The sequence below is a fragment of the Mustela erminea genome, chromosome 8 (genome assembly GCF_009829155.1).
Source record: "Mustela erminea isolate mMusErm1 chromosome 8, mMusErm1.Pri, whole genome shotgun sequence".
Lineage (NCBI taxonomy): Eukaryota > Metazoa > Chordata > Mammalia > Carnivora > Mustelidae > Mustela > Mustela erminea.
In genome coordinates, this window is record NC_045621.1 from 44217536 (window position 1) to 44243772 (window position 26237).

Consider the following 26237-nt stretch of genomic DNA (forward strand, 5'->3'; position numbering starts at 1 on the left):
TGAAGGGTCAAGAATTGCTCAAAATGTAATAAAATAAAACACTTAGAAAAAAAAAAAGAAACCTTTATTTACAACCACGGGAGTCCCACAGGAGTACACGAGACACACGGAATGTGCACACACACACGATGAACCTGCAAGGTCACCGCCATGCCGCCCAGCCCCGCCGGCCCTCACGGGGACCCTATCCGCACCACCATCACGGTAACGTTGTCCGCCGAGCCCCGCTGCACCGCTTTGCTGGCCAGCCGGTTGCAGGCGGCTTCATAGCGGGCGTCCACGGTGGGCTTCCCTTCCCGGCTCTGGATCTTCTCATCCTAGCGGGCAGGAGAGGGGGCACCACTGAGCGGATATCCCTGTCACACCCTCAGGGCCTCTCCACGAGGAGTTGCTGCTCCCCAGCTGCCATCGGGGCAGGCACTGGGTCCCCGTGGCGGGGAGCTCCGGGTGGCCCAGTGCCCCAGGGGACACCTTCGTCTCCACACCCCCAGTGCAGCTCCCACAGCTCCCAGTCGCTGGGGAGCTCTCTCACCTCCAGGCAGGACAGGATGAAGTTCACCGCTTCTTCTGGCGTGAAGACCTTGAAGAGGCCATCACAGGCCAACAGAATGAACCTAAAACATGGAGGAAGCAGAAATGGGCTGTGGCAGCAAACTACAAAATAGCCTGACAGTGGAGGTAAAACAAATACGTGTCCAGCACTCAAAGGCTAAGGCATTTGCTTTTTTGAGTGAGCGAGCGAGAGTGACGTGTGAGTGGGAGCAGGAGTGGGAGAGGGGGAGACTCTCAGCAGACTCCATGCTGAGCAGAGCCCCATGTAGGGCTCAATCCCATGACCCTGGGATCATGACCTGAGCTGTAATCAAGCCAGTGACCCAGCCAGGAATTTTTTAAAAAAACAATTTAACTTTTATGACACGGAAGTTGAAACCACTTAAAAATATTTACAGCTAGGGAAAAAACAAAAACAAAAAAACCATAAAACAGGTGCCTGAGTAGCTCAATCAGTTGAGCGTCTGACTCTTGATTTCAGCTCAGGTTTTGATCTCAGGGTTGTGAGTTCAAGTCCCATGTTGGGCTCCATGTTGGGAGAGGAACCTACTTAAAAAAAAAAATACAACTGGGGTATTATCCATCAGAATTGAGACTACCCTCCTGATCACCAATAATATGATTATGGTTTAACCCAAACACCAGGTGTTGCACTTTCTTAAATGAATTTAAGAAAAATCGTGGAGTAAAAAATGTGTTATGGCAAATACACACACTTCCTATCACCACACGACAGTGCAGACCTACATAGAAGGGCGTCGTGAATGCTCTGTGAGAGTCCAAGACTGCAGAGAGAACACTCAGCTATCTCCACTGTCTGAACCAGGATGAGCTCTCTTCAGAGCCCCTCCCTGGGACTCCCATGGGAGCTCCTTGAACAACGGAGGAATGATGTGAGCTTCCCCACAGCGCAGAAGCAGAATCCTCATTCTTTGCTCATCTAACCCAGGTCCTGGTCTTCCTCCTCTGATGGGAGCCCAGCAGGCACGCTCCCGCCCCCTCCAGTTGGCTGACAGACGCTGAGCGACCTGTCCCACAAACCCAGGACTATAACCCAGAGCAGGGGTGCTAGCACAGTGCATACAACAGGGGGCCTGGGGCACGGTTCAGACAATCAGAGGGGCTGGTGGAAGTGTCCCAAGGCCCTAAGGTTGATAAGAGCACAGCAGCCACCACACAGGCAGAGACAGGAGTAGAGACCAGGAGAGGCCCGGTAGGCAGGGCCATGGGGAGGCCCCCTCACATGGCACAGGGAGCAGGGCCAGTAGGCCTCCTCGCCGAGGGCTTCCCCAGGCTGTGGATGGGCAGGATACCATCTCAGCAGGCAGCTGGGCACGGCCCCCTCATTCTCCACCTAGCCCAGCTCTACTTCAGTACCACCCCTGGTTCTCCAGCAAGCACACACCAGACTCGGGACCCTTCCCAACCCTTTCCCAGAGCACCTTGCTATGGTTCCTCCATCACTCTCCATGACTGGCATCTGCCCGGCCATGTGTCCCACCATCCTCCTGTAAGGGCTCTGTGGGTCTTCCCTCTACTGGAGAGCCCTTCTTCCTCCAACCAGAATGTGCCCCACGTCTCCCAGAGCACCCCAGACATGCGGTGCCGGAATCACTCACTTGTATGTACGCTCGTGGACCAGACTGGGGGGCCCATGAGAGCAGAAATGACAGTCTGTCCACCCTCACCTGCCAGGCCTGTCCCCACCTGCTCCAGGTTCAAGAAGAGACCCAAGAGCCCGTGCCCAGGCCCTGTGCCTTTGCTGTGCTACTGTTACCTGTCATTGGGGGTCAGCTGGCAGCGTCTGATATCCGGCACAGAAGTGACCCCGCAGCGCTTGTACTGTCCATCCCCGATGGAGCGGGACACCTCCAGCACACCCAGGACACGACCGTCCCTGAGAGGAGGGAAACACAAAGACTCCATCTGACAGATCATGGGTACATGGAACTTTCCAGCGCATCGTCTAAGCAGAAGGAAAGATGGAGCCTGCGGGGTCCGCATTATTAACCAGCACTGCGTCTCTCAGCCTCCACACAGATGTATCTACACGGTCCGTGCCCAATCTTTGCTGGTCTGGCGCCTCAGCCTGGCGGCACCCTGACGGAACAGCCCACAGCCCAACCTGACCTGCCCACAGCCCAGATGGACTTGATGGTACTGGGTTGGGACCTGGCTTTATTTTCCTGTTGTGTTTTTATCCCAAAGCTCCTTCAGGTAATTTGAGCACGCAGCCAGAACTAAGAGCAGCTGGAATAGGAAGATTATTGTTCATTTACACCTAATCAGACTTGGAAAACACCTGAAAGTGATGAGTTTCAGGTTCTGACGCAGCTTTTCTTCACATGAGCTACAGACAGGATTTAAACCGGATTAACTGTAGCATTCTGCACAGTATTCCACTTTCACCCATTCTATTTCTAAATGAGGCATTCGGAGATTGGAGGGCGCCCTCTAAATGGGGTGCCTGTCATCAGAGTTCTAGGAGCGGGGCAAAGAGCCCGGCTCAGGGGCCCTGGGAACCATTCTGGTGGGGCCTCCGGCAGCAGCAAGCTCACAGGCCCCCAGACCATCGTGTGCACCCGGAGGAGAAGGCAAACAAAGAGGCACGGGAGCGCCCAGTAAAACCCAGCGCTGTAGGCAGAGGTCTGTGGGGGTTCTCCCACGGACGAGAGCTCTGGAAGGCGAGGCGGATGAGTGCGCACGGCCAGAAACGCCCCACTGGCCTGGGCTGCCGTGTAGCTGCCGGCACATCACTGCAGCTACAAAGTCACCCTCCCTGTGGGCACAGCTGTCACCACAGACCTGCTGGCACCTATGGGCAGCCGAGCACTCTTCTCGAGCACGATCCCTGAACTGAACAGTGAAAGCGGCCAAAGGTACAGCAGCAGGGCAGAAGCAGCACTGGGCACAAGCACCATGAGAATCCAATGGAGGGCTTCTTCAGTGACCAAGTGATAAGGCACCAGGTGTGGACCCCCCATGTGAGTCACCAAGCTGGCTTGTTTTACCAAGATTGAGTGGCAGGTCCCAAAGACCTGTTCATGCCGCCAAGCCCAGAGAGAGAACAGGAGCAGCCCTGAGCCACACTACAGAAGCTGCTGCTTGCCTTCCTGCTTCCCAGGCAGAGTCCCATCCGAGCGGGCCTCATGCTCCCCATCCTGCTGGAGGGACAGGGGAGAGCAGGAGCCCAGGGAATCGTGGACCCAGAAACCAGCCATCTGTACTTCAGAACACGACGGCACGAGCTGACCGCGCTGAGTCCTTCAGGCCTGGCTCCCAGCAGAAGGGAAATGCAACGCAAGTCACTTCAATGACCCATGAAAGAATGCAGGCAAATGGGACATGCCACACCCATGCCACAAGGCCCACCATGCCACAAGGAAGTGGGAGGCTGAGGTAAGCTGAGCGCAGACCAGATGACGCTGGGTTCAAACTAGGGAACAGCGATCTAGACAAGGCAGGAGAGAAGCCAGCCACCGCAGTCCCTCTTTCCTGCGGTGTGGTGTCCAACCTTCACATGGGCTGGCCTCACATATGCACACAAAGCATGCAGGGCAAAATGTTACTGATTCTAGGCAGTTGATAATGAACTATTCTATTATTTTAAAATTTTTTCCAAAATCTTTCAAACGAATGTATTAAAAATACAAGTGGGAGGGTGTGGTGGAAAAGACCCAGCCGGCCAGTCCTGGCCTCTGGGGAGGGATGAACCAGAGCCCAGCACTGCTGCTCGGAGCCTCCCTCCCCTCCTGGCCATGAGGGGCCCACATGAAGCCATGCTGTCTAAGCACATCTTTAAGGCACGCGAACCTGCTCTTGATTCTGTACAGACCAGGAGACAAAATAACTGCCAGCCATAGGACTGTCAATGTCAAAATCTCTCCATGGAGGTCAGGCAAAAGCAGAATTTTAAGGTTCTAAGAAACTTCTGGACAAAGTCTAAGAGCTCTGACTGGCCCCCAGAGAGCCCTGAACCAGCCAGCACCCGGCTAGGGCAGTCACAACTGACGACAGGGAAGAATTGCCCTTCCAAAGACAAGCAACTACTGTCTTACGCGGGTGCCTTACTGGTCTCTTGTCCCAACAGAAGAGAACATCCTCATGGTCAAACTGTAAAATGAACCAAGGGACGCTCTGACCAGACTCCTAGCACAGTGTCCTTGAAGTGGAATTTTCCCGCGGTTCAGGGAAGACACCAACCTCCACCAGCTACCTCGGAGACACAGCAGATCTAAGCCAGGACAAGCATGCGGTGGTCAGAGATGGGGAGAGGTGAAATGGAGCCGTGGACAGAGCTGGTCAGTCGGGGCCGTCCAGCCGGGAAGCCTGGAGATGCTCAGCATGTGCTACAAACACCCACTGTCCTCACCCCTTCAGACTGCCTCTCTGGAGAATTCCCCTAAAACTGTAGCTTATTCAGGTGTGACAAATGATAGCATTTATGAAAGTCCCTAGGCACAGAGAAAACACTACAGATGGAGAATTTGAATTTGAGGCAGGCCTCTTCTTCTGTGAACACAGGGAGCCATGTTTCCGGTACCCTCCTTTGCTCCCAGTTGAACAGAATGTGAAATCATGAAATATCCATTCCTCTGCTTCCCCAAGTTAGACCTCGGACAGCCTCATCTCCCTGTAGTCAATGTTACATGGAAGGTTCTACCCTTGGAAGTCCCTGGCCATCTCCACAGGGTACAGCCCTCCCCCTGGGAGCACCCGCCAGTGCCCGTCACCTGACATTTCCTCCAGCCTTCTGTATTCTCATTCGTTCTTCGTACTGTGTGGGATTATGCTCCTTGCTGAGGCTTAAGGCTGCATGCTTTTGACTCTCCTCATTAAAACGACACAGGATTGCCTGGGAACGTAGAGATTATGACAGTCAGGAAACTTAAAGTTACCAGGGGAAAACAAAGCTTAACAGCCGAGTTTCAGAGTCCACTTCCTGCTGAAAAACAGGACGTTAGAGGCTCAAGCAGCAAAGGAGCGTCCCAGCAGCCAGGGAGAGAAGCCCTGCCTGGCATCTCAAGTCCGGTCCCAGCCCAACCAGCCAAGCACCATGCCCCCTCCATGGACTGTCTTCTCGCCTGTGACACAGAAGGGAGGCACCTGCCGAGGATCAAAGCCCCTCCATGTGGAATTGGTCCATCAATCCACGGGAGGCAGAGATGGGGAGGGGGTGACCACATGTGCCTCCGTGTGCCCCACGGCCACGTCTGCCTCACTTGGTGACTTCTGGGAAAACCCCAGTCCTACAGAGGAGGACAATGAGGCCAAGAGAATAGGTATCATGCCTATAGTCACAGAGCAGAGCCAGGAACACAGCCAGCACAGCAATGTGGATCTGACTCTAAAGTCTTTTTTTTTTTTGCTGATTTTACATGTTACTTGTTGTTTAGCCTAAATACAACATACGCACTGGGACCGTTTACTAGAAAATCACCAGAATATAAACCCAACTCGCACAGGGACTGCCTGTGAGGTTTGCTGCTGCACCCCCGGTGCCTAGCATTTATGTACCAGTCACTCTAGGGGATGGGGTGGGTCAGGTCAGCAGATGCCACTAGAGTGGGAAGGGTCACTCCGTCCCTGTGGCTACTGATGGAGTACCAGGCTTGCCACAAAGGGCCAAGGAAATGACTGTCAGGTTCTGAAGGGAGGCCAGGCAGTGGGAGCCTGGCTGCAGGGTGTTGCCCTCCACCCTGAAGTCACTCTCCACAACTGGGGCTGACACGGGTGTCACAGTGGGAAACAACGGAGTTTTCTTTTCTTCCAAGTGGCCAAGGCTCTGGACAAATGGCATATCACCTAGCACTTATCTAACTAGTTTTTACTTTTCCTGAAATCACAATGATTTGGAGAGGCAAGGGCTCCTGTCTGAGGTCAGAGAAACACAGCTGGGAAATATTTAAGCAACTGGCACGCCGCTGGCCCACAGCACCACAGAGACAGAGTGTATGCACGCTGTGCGGGCGTGTGCCTAGAGCGTGGCTGCTGCTCCCCACCCCACCACTGTGGAGTCTGCAAAGGCCCCGGCAGCAGCCCCACAGCAGGCCCACAGCACGACAGACTTCTCCCCAGTCAGCACATCCGTCCCACCACACACGCGCTGGCCGAGGGGCGCTGGCACAGGACACCCGGCTAGCCACATACCCGGCTATCTCCAAGGTTGGCGATGTACAGAATGTTGTCTACGGCCAGAACGCACGTGGCAGTGGAGCCATCCTTCCAGGCAGGCTTCCTGCAGGGACACACGTCACAAGTATGGCCACCTCCAACAGGCTGGCAGCTTGGAGATGCACTTCAGAGCTGAATGGTCAGTGTCATTTACACTTCAACATGGAAGCTGCTGGATAACTTTCTTTTTTACTGTTTCAGGGTCAGTCAGCAGTACAAGAGCTTACTCAGTGCAAGGAATTTTTCAGACAGCGAGCACCAATACTTCAGAAGACCTAAACTGTGTTTAAGGAAAACCACACACAAGCACACCCCACTCACACATCTTTACGAGGTCACACTTACTGGCTTGAAGCTTGTTTAAGGAACTCTTCATCAGTATGCTTAAAAGTGTCCAAAAGGCATCTCTTCACGGTTTTCTCTACACTGATTACATCTCCTATTACAGAACGAACAAGATGACAAACTCTCAGGAAGAAGAAATTCTCCCCCTGCTGCCGTTTTGTTTTTGTACTGTGACCAAGAACATCTCTGCTTCCCCACCTCTGAGACAGGGTCATTTGAGTTTGGTCTACCATCTCCTGAGCGTGAAGGCAAGATATATACCCCCACGCAAACTCTCCATGCAAGGTGCCATCAGACACTCTCTGCGACCACCACCTGCTCACCTCAGAGCCCACGCGCCTCTGGCCCCACCTTCATAGAGCCACTAAGAACTCTCCAATGCCGCCCATCTTCCTCATTTACACAAACACACACCAAGAGGGACCCAAACCGATCCACTTTTCAGTCCCACCTTTAGGAAACTTCCGGATTAAGTTCTGATGCAAATTCTGTGCAGCAAATTTTGAGGCTCGAATTCCTCCGTGTCCATCAAAAACAGCAAAATATGAAACCCGGGTACTGGAAGAATGAACTGATGGTTACCGAGATTTTCACAAAGACTGCTCCTCACCACTAAGGCGCTAAATGTTTTTATTTGTTTTTAACATTTTATTTATTTACAAGAGAAAAGTGCATGTGTGCAGGGGAAGGGGCAGAGGCAGAGGGAAAAGCAGGCTCCCCGCTGAGCAGGAAGCCCGACATGGGGCTCGATCCCAGGACCCTGAGATCACAACCTGAGCCGAAGGCAGATGTTTAATGACTGAGTCACCCAAGTGCCCCAACGCCTCTATATCTTTCTCAAACAGTCAGCATTCACAAGACAGAGGATGTCCCCTGGTAAGACACCACACTGTCCCAAGTGACTAAAAAGGACACAGCACTAATGGGGACAAATGTTGAAATAATTTTGATGGTATTTTCTTTTTTTTTTTTAGTTTATTGATTTAATGGGGCTCAAACTCACGACCCTGAGACCCAGAGTCTCACACTCCACCGAATGAGCCAGCCAGGAGCCCCAAGTTTTCAACTTTTAATTTAAAACACCATGAAAATTAGGGTGCCTGGCTGGCTCAGTCCAAAGAGTGTATGACTCTGATCTCACAGTTGTGGGCTTGAACCTGACATTGGGGACAGAAATTACTTAAAAATAATAAAAAAGGAGTTGGAAGACTCACATTTTTTTTAAACATTTGTTAACACATTTTTTAACAAAAAATAAATGTTTTTTAAATATCGAGCTCTCTTAACCGATCTTTCACTGAAGAATAAACTTTTTTCTATTTAAATCAGATTTAGTTTGAAATGCTAACATACTCGATAAAACAGTTACTAATCCAAGACAATGAGAAACAACTAAGAGAACAGAGGGTAATTCCAGAATTACTGCTCAGACTGACCCAACATCTAATTCTTGAGGCCCATCTTACTGCTTTTATCCTATCCCTATTCCTCTTCCAAATTTTGCCAGAAAACATGCATATATCGAACAAATGCCATTAGTGACTTGAACTGTTTTGAGAAGGAAAAATGAAAACACCTATGAGAAACGGCATTTACCGTGCAAAACTGCTTTTTAAACATGTTCCAAGTTCCTTTTGAACGGAGGCATCCTGGGCCATGAAAACACAACTTCATCGGGTTCTTAACCCTGAACCCTTCTCTTAGGCATGATACTTGCTCAGTAATGTTTGGTGATCCCAATGAGGTCCACTCCCCTGGGGCTCTCCAAGTCCCTTTCCTGGCTGCAGAAGTTAACTCCAAGCACACTCCAGGTGAGCAAGGGCGGCTGGACAACTGTGAGCGGACGTACGTATACAGTCACCTTGGCCCATGAGCGGATGCTTTGCAGGGAGGGACCTCACTTCCTTGCCCAGACAAAAGCCACCAGCAGCCATGGCTCTGGCACACTGCCCGTTAAGGACCAACTGGTGTCAGTAAATATAACACACAGATGATATGATGACGGAAACCTGATGGGGCACAGACTATGTAACCAACTGTACATGTCAGTATCATGCATGTTCATTTAAATCGATAGGACACACCTTGATGTCCCACCTTCTGATGGCTTTCCTCCATGCCTAAGAACTTATCCAAAGGGGCAGGAAAATTCTCCCTGCTTTTCTTCTCCCTGATGCCATTTCTGTTTTTTGTTCTCTTTTTGGGCCCCATTACGTTAGCTCTCCTTGGTTCCCGTGTGTGCTGTGATTAGCAGCTTCCCACTCTGCCTCCTGGCTCAGAGAGTCAGAGTCTCTCTGCTGGAAGCTCTTTAGATACTGAGGAAGAGGCCACACCCCAAAGACCCACAACATGGAGGCTCCTTTCCCTTTCACTTCAGCAGGAGTCATACTTGGGGCTGTACAGTTCTCTGCTGCAGGGCTGTCCTGTGCACTGTGGGCTGTTCGGCCGCATCCCACTGCCCCCCTGCCACCAGATACCAGTCACACAGCCCTCCATGTGACACCCAAAAATGTCAGGGAGGGGCAGTACTGTGCGAAACCAACCCCAGCTGAGAGCCACTGACCCCAAACCAAGTAGTCCCGGCGACAAGCCATTCTTTCCAGTAAACAGAAATTGAACACAGTCCAAACCCCCATCAGACAGGGACCTCTGTGTCCCCCAGGCCTGTTGGAGCACGGACACTCACATGAGGGACGACGGGGGCCTACACTCCTCTGTGATGTCGTTCAGGATGACATGGGCGTCCTGCATCTCCTCCCGCTCGCCCTTCCGCTCAGCCACATAGCCTTTCAAACCGAAGATCACTGAGGAGGCTGAGGAAGGGAGAACAAAAGCCAATACAAAACTGTGCTCTTCCCACCAGAAGCCCTAGTCCCAGAGCAAGTAAGAGGGAACTCTGGCTGTTTTACTCAGTGACATCCTAGCTGTGCACACAGAGCAGCTATATTCTCAAGCCATCTGTGTCCCCAGCTGCACGCCTGTAACTGCAACCAGACCAATGCAGGATGAGGACAGTCTTGCAAGGGCTCTGCTGTGAATAGCAGGCAGACGATGGCACATTAGTTATCAACGGCTCCAGCTAAGGCCGTCAGACCTTAGTACCAGAGCAGGGAAGGTGTGGTCATCCTGAACTGCGGCAAGGAATTACGCAGAAATCTAGTCGTGTCAGGAATTAATGAGGGCAGAAAATTCCAATTTTAGGGAAATGCCAGTAAGCAGAGTTTATCCCAAATGCCCTGTGGGATATCTGAAAATAGCGATTTCCATGCCTGAGACTGGTAAAGAACTTGCCCAAATGCTAAGACGGCTGCTTCTCCTCTACCTGAGGACAAGGAGGAAGAAAGAGCCCAGCGGAGACACAGCAGCCTATCTATATTTGATGGCGAGGCTGGAAGAAGCCGTTTGCGGACACTGCAGGGCCCCGTAAATATTAAAGTGAACACTTTTTGCAGAGCCGTTGCTGGCAGGCACTGTGCCTTTGCGGCTAAGGCAGCCACAAGCTCGCTCAAGGCCTTGTCCTTATGCACACTAGACAGTCTCTCGCACAGCTGCCAGGCCTGCATGCCTGTGGCTTTCACCCGGCATCTCTGGAGCAGGGGATGAATTGTGCTGGTACCGGGCTTGAGCACCCACAGCTACCTCTCTCTGATGGAACCTCTCACTTCTCTACTCTGACAAGTCACAAAGCTGAGGATGAATTCCAACTGCTTTTTCCAGCCTCAGGCTCTCTCCTGGTATGCTGCCTACTAAACTCATCACCGACCTCGGGGCACTCATCAGCAGGCTGGGAGCAAAGACAGGGTCAGGGAGAAGGTGGTGGTCAGTAAGCCAACTGTTCACTAGAGAAGGTAAAGTCAAGTCCACCTGGTGTTTCCACCCTTGAACAAATGTGGGTTTCATGTCTGACCAAAGGGAGGGTCACACACAAATGGGGAAAGCAGCAGAGGCAAAAGTAAACTTGGGAGGTCCATCTGCAAAGAGGGAACCCTACTGGCTTCTTAAGTATAGACACAAAAAGGAAGCACCATAAATGGGAAAGCGGAACTCGGGTTTGCTCTGGGTTGTTTTAAAATAGGAAGGCTAATACATTTGTTTTCAAGCTGTGTGAAAACCTTTACAAACTTTCTTTTCCACAAGCTCTTCACTGCCATTCCTCTCTCCTTCGGGGGCTTTTCTCTTTGCTCCTTTCTCTTCGCTCTTTACCATCTGGGACATTGCAGTGTCGAGAGGACCTGGACACAAGGAAAAGCCAGAGAGAGACACAGCTGTAGGTGGGCAGGAAAGTCCCCAGCTGCCAGCCACAAGCCCCCCTTCCCCACCCCCTGAGAGACAACATGACACAGTGACACAGTGTAGGAGCCTGGACAGAGAGGCAGGCGCAGGGCTCCAGGCTGCTACCTTGAGGGGCGGGGCAGTGTGCCTGGGGCACCAATGGGGGAAGCACAGGTCACGACCAAGGTCTTGCTCAGACCCACTGTAAGCGGACTGGTCATGGAGGGTTCTCAGTGGTAAACCCAGAGCCCACGGCCTGGGGCTATGGCACCCACACGTCTCAGACCTCAGGCTCTTACTATCAAGAAGGAAGTTCCCAAAATCTGCCAAGTGACACACCTTCAGGAAGTCAAAAAAGTAGTAAGTGCCAGAAGGGGGTTAACAGGAGGCAAACATCCGGCTTCAGGAATTGCTAGTATCATGAAAGGCAAAATAGGACTGCAGAGGCCGTTCATGGGTATGGAGGGATGAACCGTGCTCAAAGCCAATGCTAAGAGCGCTGCAGTGTGAGCCCGTTTGGGGAGGAGAAAAGTCTCATTTCAAGTCCCAGTCCTGCCACTCACGGAGGTGTGCCTCCGGGCAAGATACTTCACCTTCCAGCCTCAGTTTCTTCATCTGTGACCCAGGGAGAATACTGTCATCTTGGAAGGTGGCTTTAAAACCGATGGGGACGAGGCATGTAAAGCATTTATCACGGTGCCTGGTTCACCACGTATCCCATGAACGGCAGCCATGGTCTTAATAAGGGGCTCTCTATATTCTCCGCATCTCAGTATGAAAGCAGGCAACCGTTACTCAACTACCATGTGCTAGACATTTTTGGGCTCTGAAGAAAAGGGAAGAAAATGTCCCTGCCCTCAAGAAGAGTCAATTACTTGCAAAAGGACGGATGTCTGCAACAGTAGAACCTAACACGTGTGTCCTTTCCCACATAATGGGGCATACTAATGGAGAAGATTTCACGAATGTTTCCAACACGCTTGCCCCAGAGGTCTGTCTGGTAGCCTGCTGTCACTTACTGCTTGCTCCAGCCTTCCCAGTGTGGACGGACAACAATCTTCCTCTCTTTTAACTTGCAAAACAGAGACATTTTTACAGTTTTGCTGTTGACTCCTGACTGAATCACAGTGAAGTCAGAGAATATGGTCTGTGTATGAAATCAGTTTCTTTATTGGGGCTTACTTTATGGCCAAAATGTAGCTGATTTTTGTAAATGTGACTATGTCTTCTCAAAAAACCCAATACATTGGATGCAAGGTTAGATTCTGTATCCGAAAAAATCAAGCCTGTTACTAATGGTGCTAAAATCTTCTAAATTGTTACTAGTTGACTGTCTTTTGCCCTATGAAGAACTAAGACATAGCTATAGTAAATTTCTTTCTTTTATTAAATCTGTTAAGAACCCTGCTGGCACATATTAACTTTCATTATAAGAATACTATTTAGGACACCTGGGTGGCTCAGTCATTTAAGTGCCTGCCTTTGGCTCAGGTCTTGATCTCAGCATCCTGGCATTGAGCCCTGCCTGCTTCTCCCCTCTGCTCCTCCCTCTGCTCCCGCATGCCGTCTCCCAAATAAACAGAATCTTAAAAAAAAATACTGGGGCGCCTGGGTGGCCCAGTGGGTTAAGGCCTCTGCCTTCAGTTCAGGTCATGGTCTCAGGGTCCTGGAATAGAGCCCCAAATTGGGATCTCTGCTCAGCAGGGAGCCTGCTTCCCCCTCGCCTCTGCCTGCCTCTCTGCCTGCTTGTGATCTCTGTCTGTCAAATAAATAAATAAAAATCTTAAAAAGAAAGAAAGAAAGAAAGAAAGAAAGAAAGAAAGAAAGAAAGAAAACTGTCTTTATTGGGAAGGTTTTGGGCTTAATTGTGTGAGACTGCTGTACAATTTTAGCATGGGCCCACAGGCCTGAAGACCTGAGAATTCTTGTGTATGATGGTTATAATAACTTTTTCTAAATATAGGAACTATACTAATTTAATCCATACATTCTAGATTAATCCTGATTTTTATGTAATGAATTAGTAACACAAAAAAGTCTACTTAAAAAGCAGCAAGTGTTCCACTTGATGACGTAAGGAAGGTTCTTACACCAGAAGATAACTGCATAGGAAACCACACAGCCTGCATCCCCAACTGCAGGGCCCGTGCCCGCGGCCCTGCCCCGACCTGGGGGAATTCCCTGTGAGAAGCGCTCAGTGAGTACATGGAATAACAGATTCGTCGTGGTGACAAGCAACAGGAATCTGCTCTGTTCTTCCCTCTCCCTAACTGGGACGTAAAGAGGAAAACATATTTATAGGTGAGTGCAACCAGTGTTAACAGGCTTGACAAAAATGAACTCAGCTCAATAAAGAGATTCTTGAGAACTGTAAGGACTGACTGAAAATAATCAACTAAAGTCTTGAATTTCAAGAAATTCCTGCATGTGGTCTGTACCAGTCACTAAACCAGTGTCATTCAGATTTCATTTTTTTTTTTTTTTAAAGATTTTATTTTTATTTATTTGACAGAGGGAGATCACAAGTAGACAGAGAGGCAGGCAGAGAGAGAGAGAGAGGGAAGCAGGCCCTCCGCTGAGCAGAGAGCCCGATGCGGGACTCGATCCCAGGACCCCGAGATCATGACCTGAGCCGAAGGCAGCGGCTTAACCACTGAGCCACCCAGGTGCCCCAGATTTCATTTTCTTAAGATCAAAGTCTTTTTAATACAAGTACCATAAAAGAGAAGACCGTCTGTATTTACAGGTTCAGGGATATTGAAAGTTTTTTAACTCTTTCATATGTCAGATACTTCTGCTGAATATATCTGAGTCTATCAGGAACAGACAGAGGCAGAGGCAAACTCTTGAGATAATTGTTTTTTGTTAATAACAAAGTTCAAAGTAAATGACTAAATTCTTAATTCTTAAAGTTATTTGCAAGAGGTTGAACCCCAAGTAAAAAATAATCACCAAAAAGTGATGCAGTATATAATCTTTTCGCTTCCACCTGATGCTGCCTATGTATTTTTTATTTTAATAAATCTTATGCCATACTTAATATAATCCTAAACCCTGTTAAAATCTATTAATAAGTACATCTTACATAAGAATAATTTTTTTGTGTATTACTCCCACTGACACATCAAACTTCTTCCCAGCCACTTACCTGAATCGCCACTGCTGGCTGGTGGGAGATCATCAAAAAGCAAAGGTCCCCCGGACCCTGAAACACAGCAGAACACTCAGTGAGCCCACAGAACCCGGGTGAGGCTCAAGTTTCAGAACCCATCCCACCAGGACACCTATGCAGGTCATTGAAATAAACTCAAAACCTCTCGTGTCAATCCAGTGGCAAATCATACTTCGGTAAGTAATGTCTCGAACCTATATTATTTTAAGGTCCTCTCAATTCAAAGGAAACAAATATCTGCCGGAAAGAGTTAAACCTTATTTCAGCTAGTAAAATAAACACTCAAATGAACCAGAGAAAACTGCTCAACATTTTTACGCAGTTCCTCAGGGCCAGCAACTAGCGGATTTTTCTGCCTTACCTGATGCCATGGATTCAAAACTTAAGACAGTCCAACACCTAAAACATCTGTGTGTTGAAAATGGGGGAAAGGGACAAAGATTCAGACAACTACAACCCCAGGATGACACGTTGACACACACCTGGGAGAGCCTGAAGACTGTACCTGAGTCAGTACTGCTGGCCGGAGGGAGGTCATCAAAAAGCAGAGGTCCCCTCTGAGCTTCTTTGCCTACAACACAGAGCGCCTGCTTAGACAGCATCCAGTCATCGGCCAGGACGGTGGGTTCAGAGGGGGAGGCCTTCTGAGAGGTCTGCTATTAAAACTCAAACCTTCTCCTCCTCACTGGACCAAATTCTACAGAGTATTTTCTCAGCAGCTACTTAACAAAGACATTTGCTTCCAACAGTTACAGTCAACATAAAGGCAATGAAAGATGACCCAACAGGCATCTGAAGGGCCACTGGGTATCCTGAGGAAAACAAGTATTTTTCTCAATAATTTCATTCCCGTAAGCACCAAACACTGAAAAACCTTTTTAAGAAAATGAATCCTGGGAAGAAAAACACTGGTTCTAGAACAAGAAAACAATTACATGGTCCTTCCAGAAAAAAGGTCAAGACAGGCATGCCTGGAGGGCTCAGTGGGTTAAAGCCTCTATCTTCGGCCCGGGTCATGATCCCGGGGTCCTGGGATTGAGCCCCACGTCAGGTCTCTGCTCAGCGGGGCGCCTGCTTCCCCCCCCCACCCCCGCCTGCCTCTCTGCCTACTTGTGATCTCTGCCTGTCAAATAAATAAATAAAATGTTTTAAAAAAAAAAAAAAAGAAAAAGGTCAAAGACAGAGGGATTGCTATCTGACCAAAGATCTGTGGTCTTAGAAAGTCCGATTTCAACAGCATTCTGAAGCACCCACCCACTAGAATCTTAAACAACGAGCTCAGAGGTAAAAGGCTGATGGAAGCAAATCTGTGTGGACTTGGCATCCCCACACAGTGCCCACTTAATTACTACGTATAGAGAAAATGAGGAATTTCGGACACTCCAACCTAAACTCAGAAGAAAGCCAGGGAAATTGTTTAAATCTAAAAACCTGAAGATTTATACACTAAGAGGACCGGTCTTAAATGTTTTTTACTCAATTATCCCTTTCCACATAAAATTTAACCACTCCTTATTCTCCAGCTTTCCCAAAAATTTCTGTTTAAGCTATTAAATACAGGAACTGATACATAGAAAATGGGAGAAACAAAGGGCTGAAGATTTAGGCATGCACACTCCGATCCTATGAAGTTTGTCCCACCTCACCTTCCTCTGAGTTCAAGTACAGAAACATCCTCATTTAAAAACCAGCTCAACTGTATGCTCCAAAAGCCCCGGCTACATCAACCCTCTGCCTCTAAGTAGAAATGAGCTGGATAGCAATTCTACTTTTTTAAAAACAGATTTTATTTGTTTACTTACTCATGTGAGAGCAAGAGAAAGCGCACAAGCACAGAGCAGTGGGAGGAACAGAGGGAGAAGGACAAGCAGACAGTGCTGAGCGTGGAGCCCCACACAGGCCAATCTCACGACCCTGAGACCATGACCTGAGAGGTGAAATCAAGAGTCAGACATTTAACCGACTGAGCCACCCAGGTGCCCCCAAGTCTGCTCTTTTAAAAACAAAAATTTAGGGGCACCTGTGAAGCTCAGTCAGTTAAGGATTCGAACCCCGATCTTAGCTCAGGTTTTGATCTCAGGGTCCTGAGTTCAAGCCCTACGCTGGGCTTCACACTGGGCGGGCAGCCTACTTAAGAAAATAAATAATAAAAACAAAGTAAAAGCAAAAATTTAATTTAAAATTTAGAAACTCCAAGGAAAGAAATTTCTTCAGGAGTTATTGGGTCAAAAGTATCTTAAATACCTTACAAATTCCTGATTTAACAAAAAGCAACTCTTCTGCTTTATACCCTAATCAAATGGGAAATGTCTACTCCATTAACTTACACTGTTATCACTCAGGATTCCAAACAGACTAAGTAACTGCCAATACTTTCATTTTTCTCACAAGTGACATAAACACTCTACAGGAGGTATTCAAACAGGAGCATCACAAGGACATTAAATGGCATTTAGAACAACCATTCACTCACTCTGTTATCCTCCTACGAGAAGCCCTAATATTCTAGCAGGGCACTTCCAAGAGGAATCCAAGCCAAGCTGGGTCTAACCATCAAATGCCCATTTTCAGAACCGTATGGGATGATGAAGAGCAAGGACACTATTTCAGTGGGGCCGGAGAGTCGGGCATCTTGGAGAGAGAGAACATTACAGGGAGGAGGCCAACCTGAACAGCCACCAACCCTTGGGTCAGGTCAGATTTAATTTCCAAATTAAACCACCCACCTCAATCAAGTCTCTCCACTGCCAGTGTCCAGTGAGGAAGTCGTCCTTCCCAGGGAAGACATTTTCAGTTGCTGCACGCATTCGTCATCATAGGGCTTCCAGCCTGGCCTCTGTCCTTTGGCTACACTCAGAATAGTGCCCCGATCTGAGCACTGTCCCCATATAGGGGCCCACCTCTTCATGCCAAATGAATGAACCTCCCCATTTCTTCTTTCACACTCTGGAATACGGTAAGTGCTATTTCAATTAAACACAACGGGATCGTCTCATTTTCATTGGTCACAACTGAGAACGGCTCTTAGGAATAATGAACATTTACAGCCTGCCGGGCATGATTCCGGTCGTCTCTACCTGTTTCCAAAGCACTCATTCCTTCCAACGGTTTCATGAGGTGAGTACTGTTACTGTAGTTCCGTACTGATAAGGAGACTGAGGCAATCCGGTGAAACTGAGGGACAGCCAGTGAGGAATGGGCAGTCAAATCCAGGCTTCCTGGTTTCCATCCATGCCCCTACAAGGTGCCAGACAGCCTCCACATACCATTTATTGAACCCTGACAATCCTACGTCGATAATCCCAAGGTTCTTGATCTCTGGAATACTTTTTGCATCACTGAAAGGATCTCTTAGAATAGCCTGTATTTGGATTCTTAAAAAATAAATAAATAAATAAAAATCTGGCACCTGGCTGGTTCAGTCAGTACAGGATGCAACTCTTGATCTCGGGATTTTGAGTTCTAGCCCCATGTTGTGTGTACAGATTACTTAAAAATCTCTCTTTTTTTTTTTTAAGATTTTATTTATTTGACAGAGATCTAAAGTAGGCAGAGAGGCAGGTGGGGTGGGGGGAAAGCAGGCTCCCTGCTGAGCAGAGAGCCCAATGCGGGGCTCAATCCCAGAACCCTGATATGATGACCTGAGCCAAAAACAGAGACTATAACCCACTGAGCCACTCAGGCGCCCCTAAAAATAAAATCTTAAAAAATATGTATCTGTAGGTGATAGACCCTATAATGGAAATGTCTGAATGGCCAGAACCTAACATTCTATTTTGGATAAACAGTAATCCAAAGTATTTGGGTCAGCAATAATTAGACGAAGTGTAACTAGGACCCAAAACTTTGGAGGAAGGCCCCCTGAATTCTAAATATAAGACCCGAATAAAGAATAAAACAAGACTGAAGACCATTTTTCATTACAGTTAAGGTCATCTCGGTTTGTTCTGTTCTGTTCGGAGTTCTCCATATTCTGAAGCTAAGTCTACTGAAAGTTATATACTGTGCTGAGAAAAATACTCTTGGGTTGATTATATTCACTTTGGCTAAAGGCTGCTATGTACAAATCACATATTTTGCCAAAATGTTCTTTATACCTGAATTTTCCAACTACAAAAGCAATGTACCGCCTCCAAATACCACAGAGGCTTTAGAAAAAGCTCCCCTTCCCCACCACAGTTGAGTGGGTATGTTCCACCTTCTCCTAAACTGATGCACTTGTGTACATGCATTTTACTCTTTAAGACGCAGAAGCACACTATACATAACACTCTCCTTATACCCTTATTCATGTGAGCCCTCTGGGAACATTCCAGGCCAGCACGTCTGGGTCTAATTACTCCTCCCAACAGCTATGTTCTGATCTGCGTGGGAGGCACTGCCAGACACTAGTCCAGTCCCCTTACTGATGAGCGCGCAGGCTGATTCCAGTTTCTCACATGACAATAATGCCACAGTAAACAACTTTACGTATATATCCCTACTTAATCTGCTAGACTGCTAGGTCAAAGCATATAAATGGTTTAAATCTAATAGATGTCCAAAACTATTTCCAAAAAGTGGTGGGAATGTCTACCCCCAACACACTTTATGAGAATGTCTACTTCTCTCCATCCTCACCACAATGATGCCCATTTTTAATCTGCTGGGTAAAAACATGGTGCATCACTGATTTGCTACTCCTTTCCTCAGTGACTTAGGAAGCTAAGCACTGGTTTTAACTGACTGGTCATTTGCATTTCTTCTTCCATAAACTTCCAGGATACATATAGCTTTTGACAATTTCAAATGGGCTACCTGTCTTTTTCTTACTGATGTGTTTGAGCCTTTCATTTATTAGGGATCATTTGTATGTGTACGAAATCATTTTTTTTTTAAGACTTTACCTACTTAAGGGTACCTGGGTGGCTCAGTCAGCTAAGCAGCTGCACTGGTCTCAGGTCATGATCTCAGGGTCCTGGGATTGAGCCCGTTGGGGATTCCTGCTCAGCAGGGTGTCTGCTTCTCCCTCAGCTTCTCCCCCCTGCTCATTCTTTCTCAAAAAAGAAGAAGAAGAGGGTTCACATCCCTCAGAGCTATTAAAAAATTACAGATAATTTAAAAACTTACTTACTTATTTGAGAGAAAAAGAAGGATAAACAGACTCCTACTGAGCAGGGAGCCCAATGTGGGGCTCTATCCCTGGACACTGGGATCTCGACCTGAGCTGTAGGCAGATACTTAACCTACTGAGCCACTCAGATGCCCCTATGAAATTATTTTGTTTGTCTTTTGCTTTGTGGTATTTTGTCCTGCAGAAACTTTAATTTTTACATAGTTAAAATCCATTTTAATTTCTTATGAGTTTTTTCTTGCTTACTCCTGAAATTTTACAATTAGTGTTTTTTTCTAGTATCTTAAACTTTATTTTCTATTTAGATCTCCAGGGTTTTTTTGGAAAGAAGTATTTTGAAGATGGCCTACCCTGCAGTAATTGCTTAGTTCTGAGAGCTGAAAAGCAGTTTTAAAGTACGGTGGTGTAGCAACTAAGTAAGTGAAAGAACCACCCTATAAAACTGAAACCAACTTACTATCAAAGTAACCTTAAAGGACACCTTTAACTTATCAAGCATAAGCTGTTGATCTTAAAGACATCAAGGTAGCACTTTTAGGGAGTGTGACAGAGCAGAGAGTTTTCATTCCTGTCTGAAATGGGCATACTTACTCGTTTAGGTCAACTCTCAACATACAAAAACTTGATTCCCTCAGCAATCAAATCTATAAATGCTGGCGTGAAAACTACTCATTTAGCACAAAATCTGAAAACATTTAATGCATTCCTTTTACATTTTTGTTCAGACCATAAAAATCCAGAGGCTTGGAGGCAAGAACATTAGATGGAATGTTTATTTTTTTTTAATATTTTATTTATTTATTTATTTATTTATTTATTTATTTTTTAAAGATTTTTTATTTATTTATTTGACAGAGAGAGAGAGATCACAAGTAGGTAGAGAGGCAGGCAGAGAGAGAGGGGGGAAGCAGGCTCCCTGCTGAGCAGAGAGCCTGATGCGGGGCTCGATCCCAGGACCCTGAGATCATGACCTGAGCCGAAGGCAGAGGCTTAACCCACTGAGCCACCCAGGTGCCCCTAGATGGAATATTTAAAACAAAAATCAAAGAACAAAATATACTTGATGTAATCTGAGCAGTATGAAAGTTCCTCCCTTTAGACACTCACAAAATCCAGTTCAGAGTGCATTTTTTCCTTTTATTTTTTTTTAATTTATTTTTAAAAGATTTTATTTATTTATTTGTGAGAGAGAGCTAAAGAGTGAGCACAGGAAGGCGTAATGGCAGGCAGAGGCAGAGGGAGAAGCAGGCTTCCCCGCCAAGCAAGGAGCCGATGTGGGACTCGATCCCAAGATGCTGGAATCATGACCTGAGCCGAAGGTAGCCGCTTAACCAACTGAGCCACCCAGGTGTCCCCATTTTTTCCTTTTAAATAGCTGTTAAAGTTAACAGCTCATATACTAACATCTAAGCACTAGCATCTACTAAGCATTGACCATGTGCAGCACGTACGCTAAGCACCGAGCATGTAGTAGTATTGTGTAGTGCCAAGCATGCAGTACTGTGTGGCACTGAGCTTGTAGAACTCCGTAGCACTGAACATGTAATACTCTGTAGCACCGAGCATGGAGTACTCTGTGGCACTGAGCATGCAGTACTCTGTAGCAACAAGCATGTAGTACTCTGTAGCACCGAGCATATAGTACTGTGCAGCAACAAGCACGCAGTACTCCGTAGCACCAAGCATGCAGTACTCTATAACACATGTACTAACAGTAGGAGGCAGCAGTCCTACTTTACAGATGCGGGAAGAGTCACAGAAGGCAGTTAGTGGATCTCAAGGCAGTTTGATTACATGTCCAAAACCACTCCTCTCTGAGACTGTGAAAATGACTAGGTCTTTAGTACTCACAACATGAGCACCTGTACATCATGTGTGAGGGTCACAATGGTGCAGTTTTGCTCATCTTTCCAACCACTTTATGAAACCAAAAAATAAGGAAAACCTTATTTTCCTTTCATTTGTTCCATTTTTAATTTTATCAACCAGTATCATCAACTTTCTGAAACAAAGTATGGCTTAACCTAGTTTTTCAAAAATCAGGGTTTTTTTCACAAGATTGTGAAATCATTCTGTTTTTCTTCAAACGATTTTTTTAACCTGTTAAATCTCATCTTGTCGGTATTAACTAACTGCGCGTCAAAATAACCTGGGATCCCAGCTCTGTCACTCACTTTAGTACTTATCCCGCTCAGCTTCCTATCATCTACTAATTCAGAAAGCACGCCTTCTTTGTTTTTAAAGCTATTTAAAAAAAAAAAAAAAAAAAAAGCTCAGTCAAGCAGGGCCTGTGATGGCATCAGTGCCCATCCCAGGAGCAGTTCACTAATCCACTTTCCAGGGAACGGGGTTTTAAACATTGTGCAGTCCCTCTGCTGCCCTGGCATCTCAGGCAGGGCTGGAGACACCCTCTCCACTCACTGTTTTCAGTGATAGGCTGCCAAGTACCAACTTGTAAGAGTTAGGAGCTGTCAGATTTTGCATCATATAAAGGGTGGCTTCTCCTAAGCAGACAAATTAATTTCTGATAAAAAGTTATGGAGATCTTACTTCTTTAAATGATAGGCTTACATGCACATCTGCAAATCCAAACTCTGCCCCAAACATACTCAGAGAAAGAAGGTATACTCCATCAACACGGTTAAAAAAAAGACGGTGTTCACAAAGCCAGAGTTTCCACCTACAGGCAAAACAATTTTAGCCACAACTAGAACAATTTAGAAAGTGAATGGCTCACAGACAATTATTCAGATGTTTCTGTACCATCAGAGTGGTGAGCGGGGATAGAGTAACTACCATTACTGGGAATAATGGCCCCAAAAGCCTGGCGAGGCTGTTCACACCCAAGCAGAATCCAGGCCCCGTGCAACGCTCCTGCAATCCAGAGGGCTTAACAACCCCACCACACGGTTCCCGGGCCTAGAATCTTTGCACAGCACAAGTCTACCCATCGTCGGAGGCCCAATTCCAGCACCGCCTCCTTCCCCACTCTTCCTGGACAGACTGCAAACACTCCTCCAGGCGCTCCGTGTTTCCCACAGTCCTTAACTTTTGCCAGTTTTAATTATAACCACTTGCATTTAGACGTCAGCTCTTTGAAAGCAGAGGCCGGATCTTGTTCCCCTTCTGGTTCCGTCCAACACTGGCTTCCAATCCCACGATCTCCAGGCTCCTGCGGAGCGGGCCAGTCGAGATCCCCCGGGGACTGAATAACACACATCCAGGGCCCTACCTTTGAGGCTTTCCGATCTCGTGGGCGGAGGGGAGCCTGGAAACCTGAACTTGCTTTTAAACTTTTCCAGGTTGTCTGCCGCCGAGATGGGCTCAGAACTGCGGACCTGCTGGGCAGCGTCCGCTGGAAGTCGAGCGTGGGCAAGTGCCAGGAAGTCCCGCACAGTGAAACCCGCAGCGAGCGCAGCGCACTGGGCACACCGTGCTAACAAAGGCCTGGTCCCAGGCTGCTCGCGCGTGGGCTCCACGCACCGGCCCAGGCCCGGCGCCCAGCGGACCCGCGCACCTGCGCTAGAGCTCCTCCTCTGGGGGCCGCGGACGCGAGAGAGAACTACTGCGAAAAGTAAAATGCTAAAACCGCAGAGGACGAGCCCTCCCCTCGGGCCTCAGACACGAAGGATGACGCCGGCGGGGGCCGCGGCGCCGGGGTAAGCACAAAGCCGCCTGCAGCCCCGCGGCCGTCCCGCCCGCGGGGACTGCGGCGGGGGGCGACCGGAAGGCCGCGGGGCGCGGAGCCGGACCGCGCGCGAGGGCGCCGGGGCTCGGGAGCGGGACTGGGCCGAGCCGGCCGTCCTCCGCCGCCGCACGTGCGGGCCGCACACAAAAGGACGCGGCCGCCTACGGCCCGCGGCCCGCTCCCAAGCCCGGCCTCCCCCGTGCGCGGCAGACATGACGGAGGCCCGCCGGCCGGGCCCGGGGCAGGCCGCGCTCGCCCCCGCTCCGCCCCGCCGCCCGCCTCAGGCGCCGCGGGCCTCCAGGCCGCCGCCGCCTGTCCTCCCCTCCCGGCCGGGCGGCCACCCGCTTACCGACAGCCGGGCGCGGCGAGCGCTCGGGCTCCGGCAGGTCCCCGAACAGGTCCATGGCCAAGGCTGGGCGGCGGCAGCGGCGGCGGTGGCAGTCGCGCAGCCCGCGGGCGGCGGCACGGCTGCGGCGACGGCGGCGGCGGCAGCGGGGCGGTGGCAGCCCGGGCGCCGTCAATCACCCGAAGGCGGGCCCGACACCCCACCAATCGGCGCGCGGCGTGGCCTGGCCGCCCCAGAGTCCTGCGCGCTAGCGGGTAGGGCGGCGCGCGTGCGCGCAGGGTGTCTTCGCCTGGGTGGGCGGAGGCGATGCAGCGGCCGCCACGTTCCCTGCAGGCGGATGGGCCGGCCCTAATTGCCCTCGCTTGGCCGCGCGTCCTGTTTCTAGAAGGCGGGTGGGAAAGAAACTGTCGGAGCTCAGTGGCAGCGTAGCGGGCCCTGATGTCCCGGAAGGCTTTCGGTCCCTTCGTCCTCACACCGGTTCGGCAGGCCCGCGTCTTGGCCCGCTGTGGACACAGAGAAGCCGAGGCGGCCCCGGAAAACACAGGGTGCAGGGCTCTTCCCTCGACCCGTACACGCCCGTGCCTGCTGGTGGCGGGCGGGAAAGAGGGCGCTTCCACGAGGTGCCCCGAGGAACAGCGGGTGACTCTGCCGGCTGGGCACACAGCAAGGCCTTGGCGTCCTCCTGCTGAATGGACGCAGTTCGAGGGAACGTGGACATCTGCCTTCGACTGACGAAGAAAAGGAGGCCGTGCTTATCGTGTCCGAACACACACAAAATGTTGGAGCGCAGTCCAAGCCACGAGTGACCGGACCTCCCTCAGTCCTGCCCAGTACGAGTGAACTTTGTCCGGGTCTCCCGCCTTTTAGATAAGTTTGACGAAGGCATCCCCACCAGGAATTGCTGACACCCAATCCCCAGCAAAGCTCTGCATCCTTAGTGTTCCGCAAAACTGCCGGCCACAAACCCCCGTCTCCTGAGGACTTTCCGGAATCCCTCTAGCTAGGTGTCCCAGGGCAGTGGTCTCCCTCAGTGCTGCCCCTGAGTAAGAAACCCAGCTTGTTTCCCCTGCAGATGTGTTTCTCGTTAGGTCTGGTGTGGGGACTCTGCAGGGCCCAGCAAGCCTCCATGCCTCTCTTCAGTACCACAGGTCACTCACCAGTGTGTGAAACCTCACTGCTCTCTTCTTACCCTTCAGAGAGGACCTGCCTCCTCCTCCCTCACAGCAGAAATACTCTGACAATACTCACAGTCTCCTGTTCCCTTTGCCACCCCTGCACAGGGCAGCTGACCCCAACCCAGCTTGACCTCACCACATCTCCAGAATAGCTCCCACTAAGACCTCCTCTGACTTTCTACTCTGTTGCTAGATGGAACTGACCTTTGCAGTCATCTTCCATGACTCCCAGCGGTACTAACACTGGTGGCCTCTTTCCCTTTGGCTTGTGAGACACCTCACTCTCCTGGTTTTATTCCTGTTCTCTGGTGGCTCTGTCTCTGCTTCCTTCGCAGGCCCAACACCTTCTGCCTGGCTACGAGGGATGGAATTCTTTAAGACTAGATCCTGGGTCTTCTTCATTCTGTACTTCCTCCCTGGACAATTTCCTCCACACTTGGCCTTGAATTACTGTTCATCTGAACATGGGTTATTAATTTATATTTCATACCAGCTCCAGATCATGAGTTCAAATGAGTACCAGAGAATGGTTCAGTAAGTAGCAGAGAATGGTTCCAGTTGGGACATGTTGAATTTGAGGCACTTTTGCCTTTTGGTTCAAATAAGTACGAGAGAATGATACCTCTTGCATGTCTCAAAAATGCCTCAAATTCAGCGTGTCCCAGCTGGAACCATTCTCTTCCTGCTCCCACCTCCTTCAGTCTGTTCTCCTTCTTGGGTTGACACAGACCTGTGCTCTTATCGCAGAACCCCTCTATGGAAGATAGCCTCTGAGTGGCCCCCATGATCTCCATCTCCTAGGATTCAACCCTTGTGTGGTCCCCTTCCCTTGAGTGTGACCAACACCATGACTTACTCTGGCCAACAGAGTCTAGCAAAAGTGTCAAGACACATGTGATTATGTGGATGTGATTCTTTGACACAGGTCTGTGACACCCATCCTGCTTGGGGATCCTCCCTCCCTTGCTGGCTCTGAAGAAGCAAGCTACCATGTTGTGGAGAGAATCACAGTGAGGAACTGAGGATGACTTCCAGGTGATAGCAAGAAGCTAAGACCTTCATCCCAAGACCCCACAAGGAGACAAATGCCACCAACAGCCATCTGAGCTTAGAAGCTGACTTAGAAGCCTTCCTAGTTGAGCCTCAGATGAAAGCCCAGCCTTGGCCAACACCTGACTGCAGCCTTGCAGAAGACCCAGATTCCCAACCTGTGGAAATGGTGGGGGACAAGATGGGTGTGGCTTTAAGCTGCTTAGTTTGCAGTAATTTGTTAGGCAGCACTAGCTACCTGATACAACCTCCATCACCAAGCCCCTTCATTCCTCAGATTTCAGCTGAGTCCTCCATTCCTCAGGAAAACCTTTCCAGAGTGCCCTAAGCATGATCCCACTTTGCACCTC

The 26237-nt window shown here is 49.2% G+C and overlaps 1 protein-coding gene across 4 annotated transcripts; it reads right to left on the reverse strand.

The window, feature by feature from the left end:
• Positions 1 to 47: 47 nt before the first annotated feature.
• ILKAP (ILK associated serine/threonine phosphatase) lies at positions 48 to 23821 on the reverse strand. 4 transcript variants are annotated; one of them, XM_032355333.1, is made up of 12 exons: positions 23666 to 23821; positions 15021 to 15086; positions 14492 to 14548; positions 11184 to 11303; positions 9758 to 9884; positions 7523 to 7629; positions 7072 to 7165; positions 6703 to 6790; positions 5286 to 5407; positions 2330 to 2449; positions 533 to 614; positions 48 to 317 (listed from the first exon to the last, which is right to left on the reverse strand). In XM_032355333.1, the coding sequence occupies exons 1-12, from the start codon at positions 23718 to 23720 to the stop codon at positions 174 to 176; spliced, it is 1182 nt and encodes a 393-aa protein (XP_032211224.1). In that variant the 5' UTR covers positions 23721 to 23821; the 3' UTR covers positions 48 to 173. The 4 variants fall into 4 exon arrangements, with proteins under 4 accessions (XP_032211224.1, XP_032211225.1, XP_032211228.1 ...); XM_032355334.1 differs by lacking the exon at positions 15021 to 15086; XM_032355337.1 differs by lacking the exon at positions 23666 to 23821 and having other exon boundaries at positions 14998 to 15084.
• Between the last annotated feature and the right edge of the window lie 2416 nt (positions 23822 to 26237).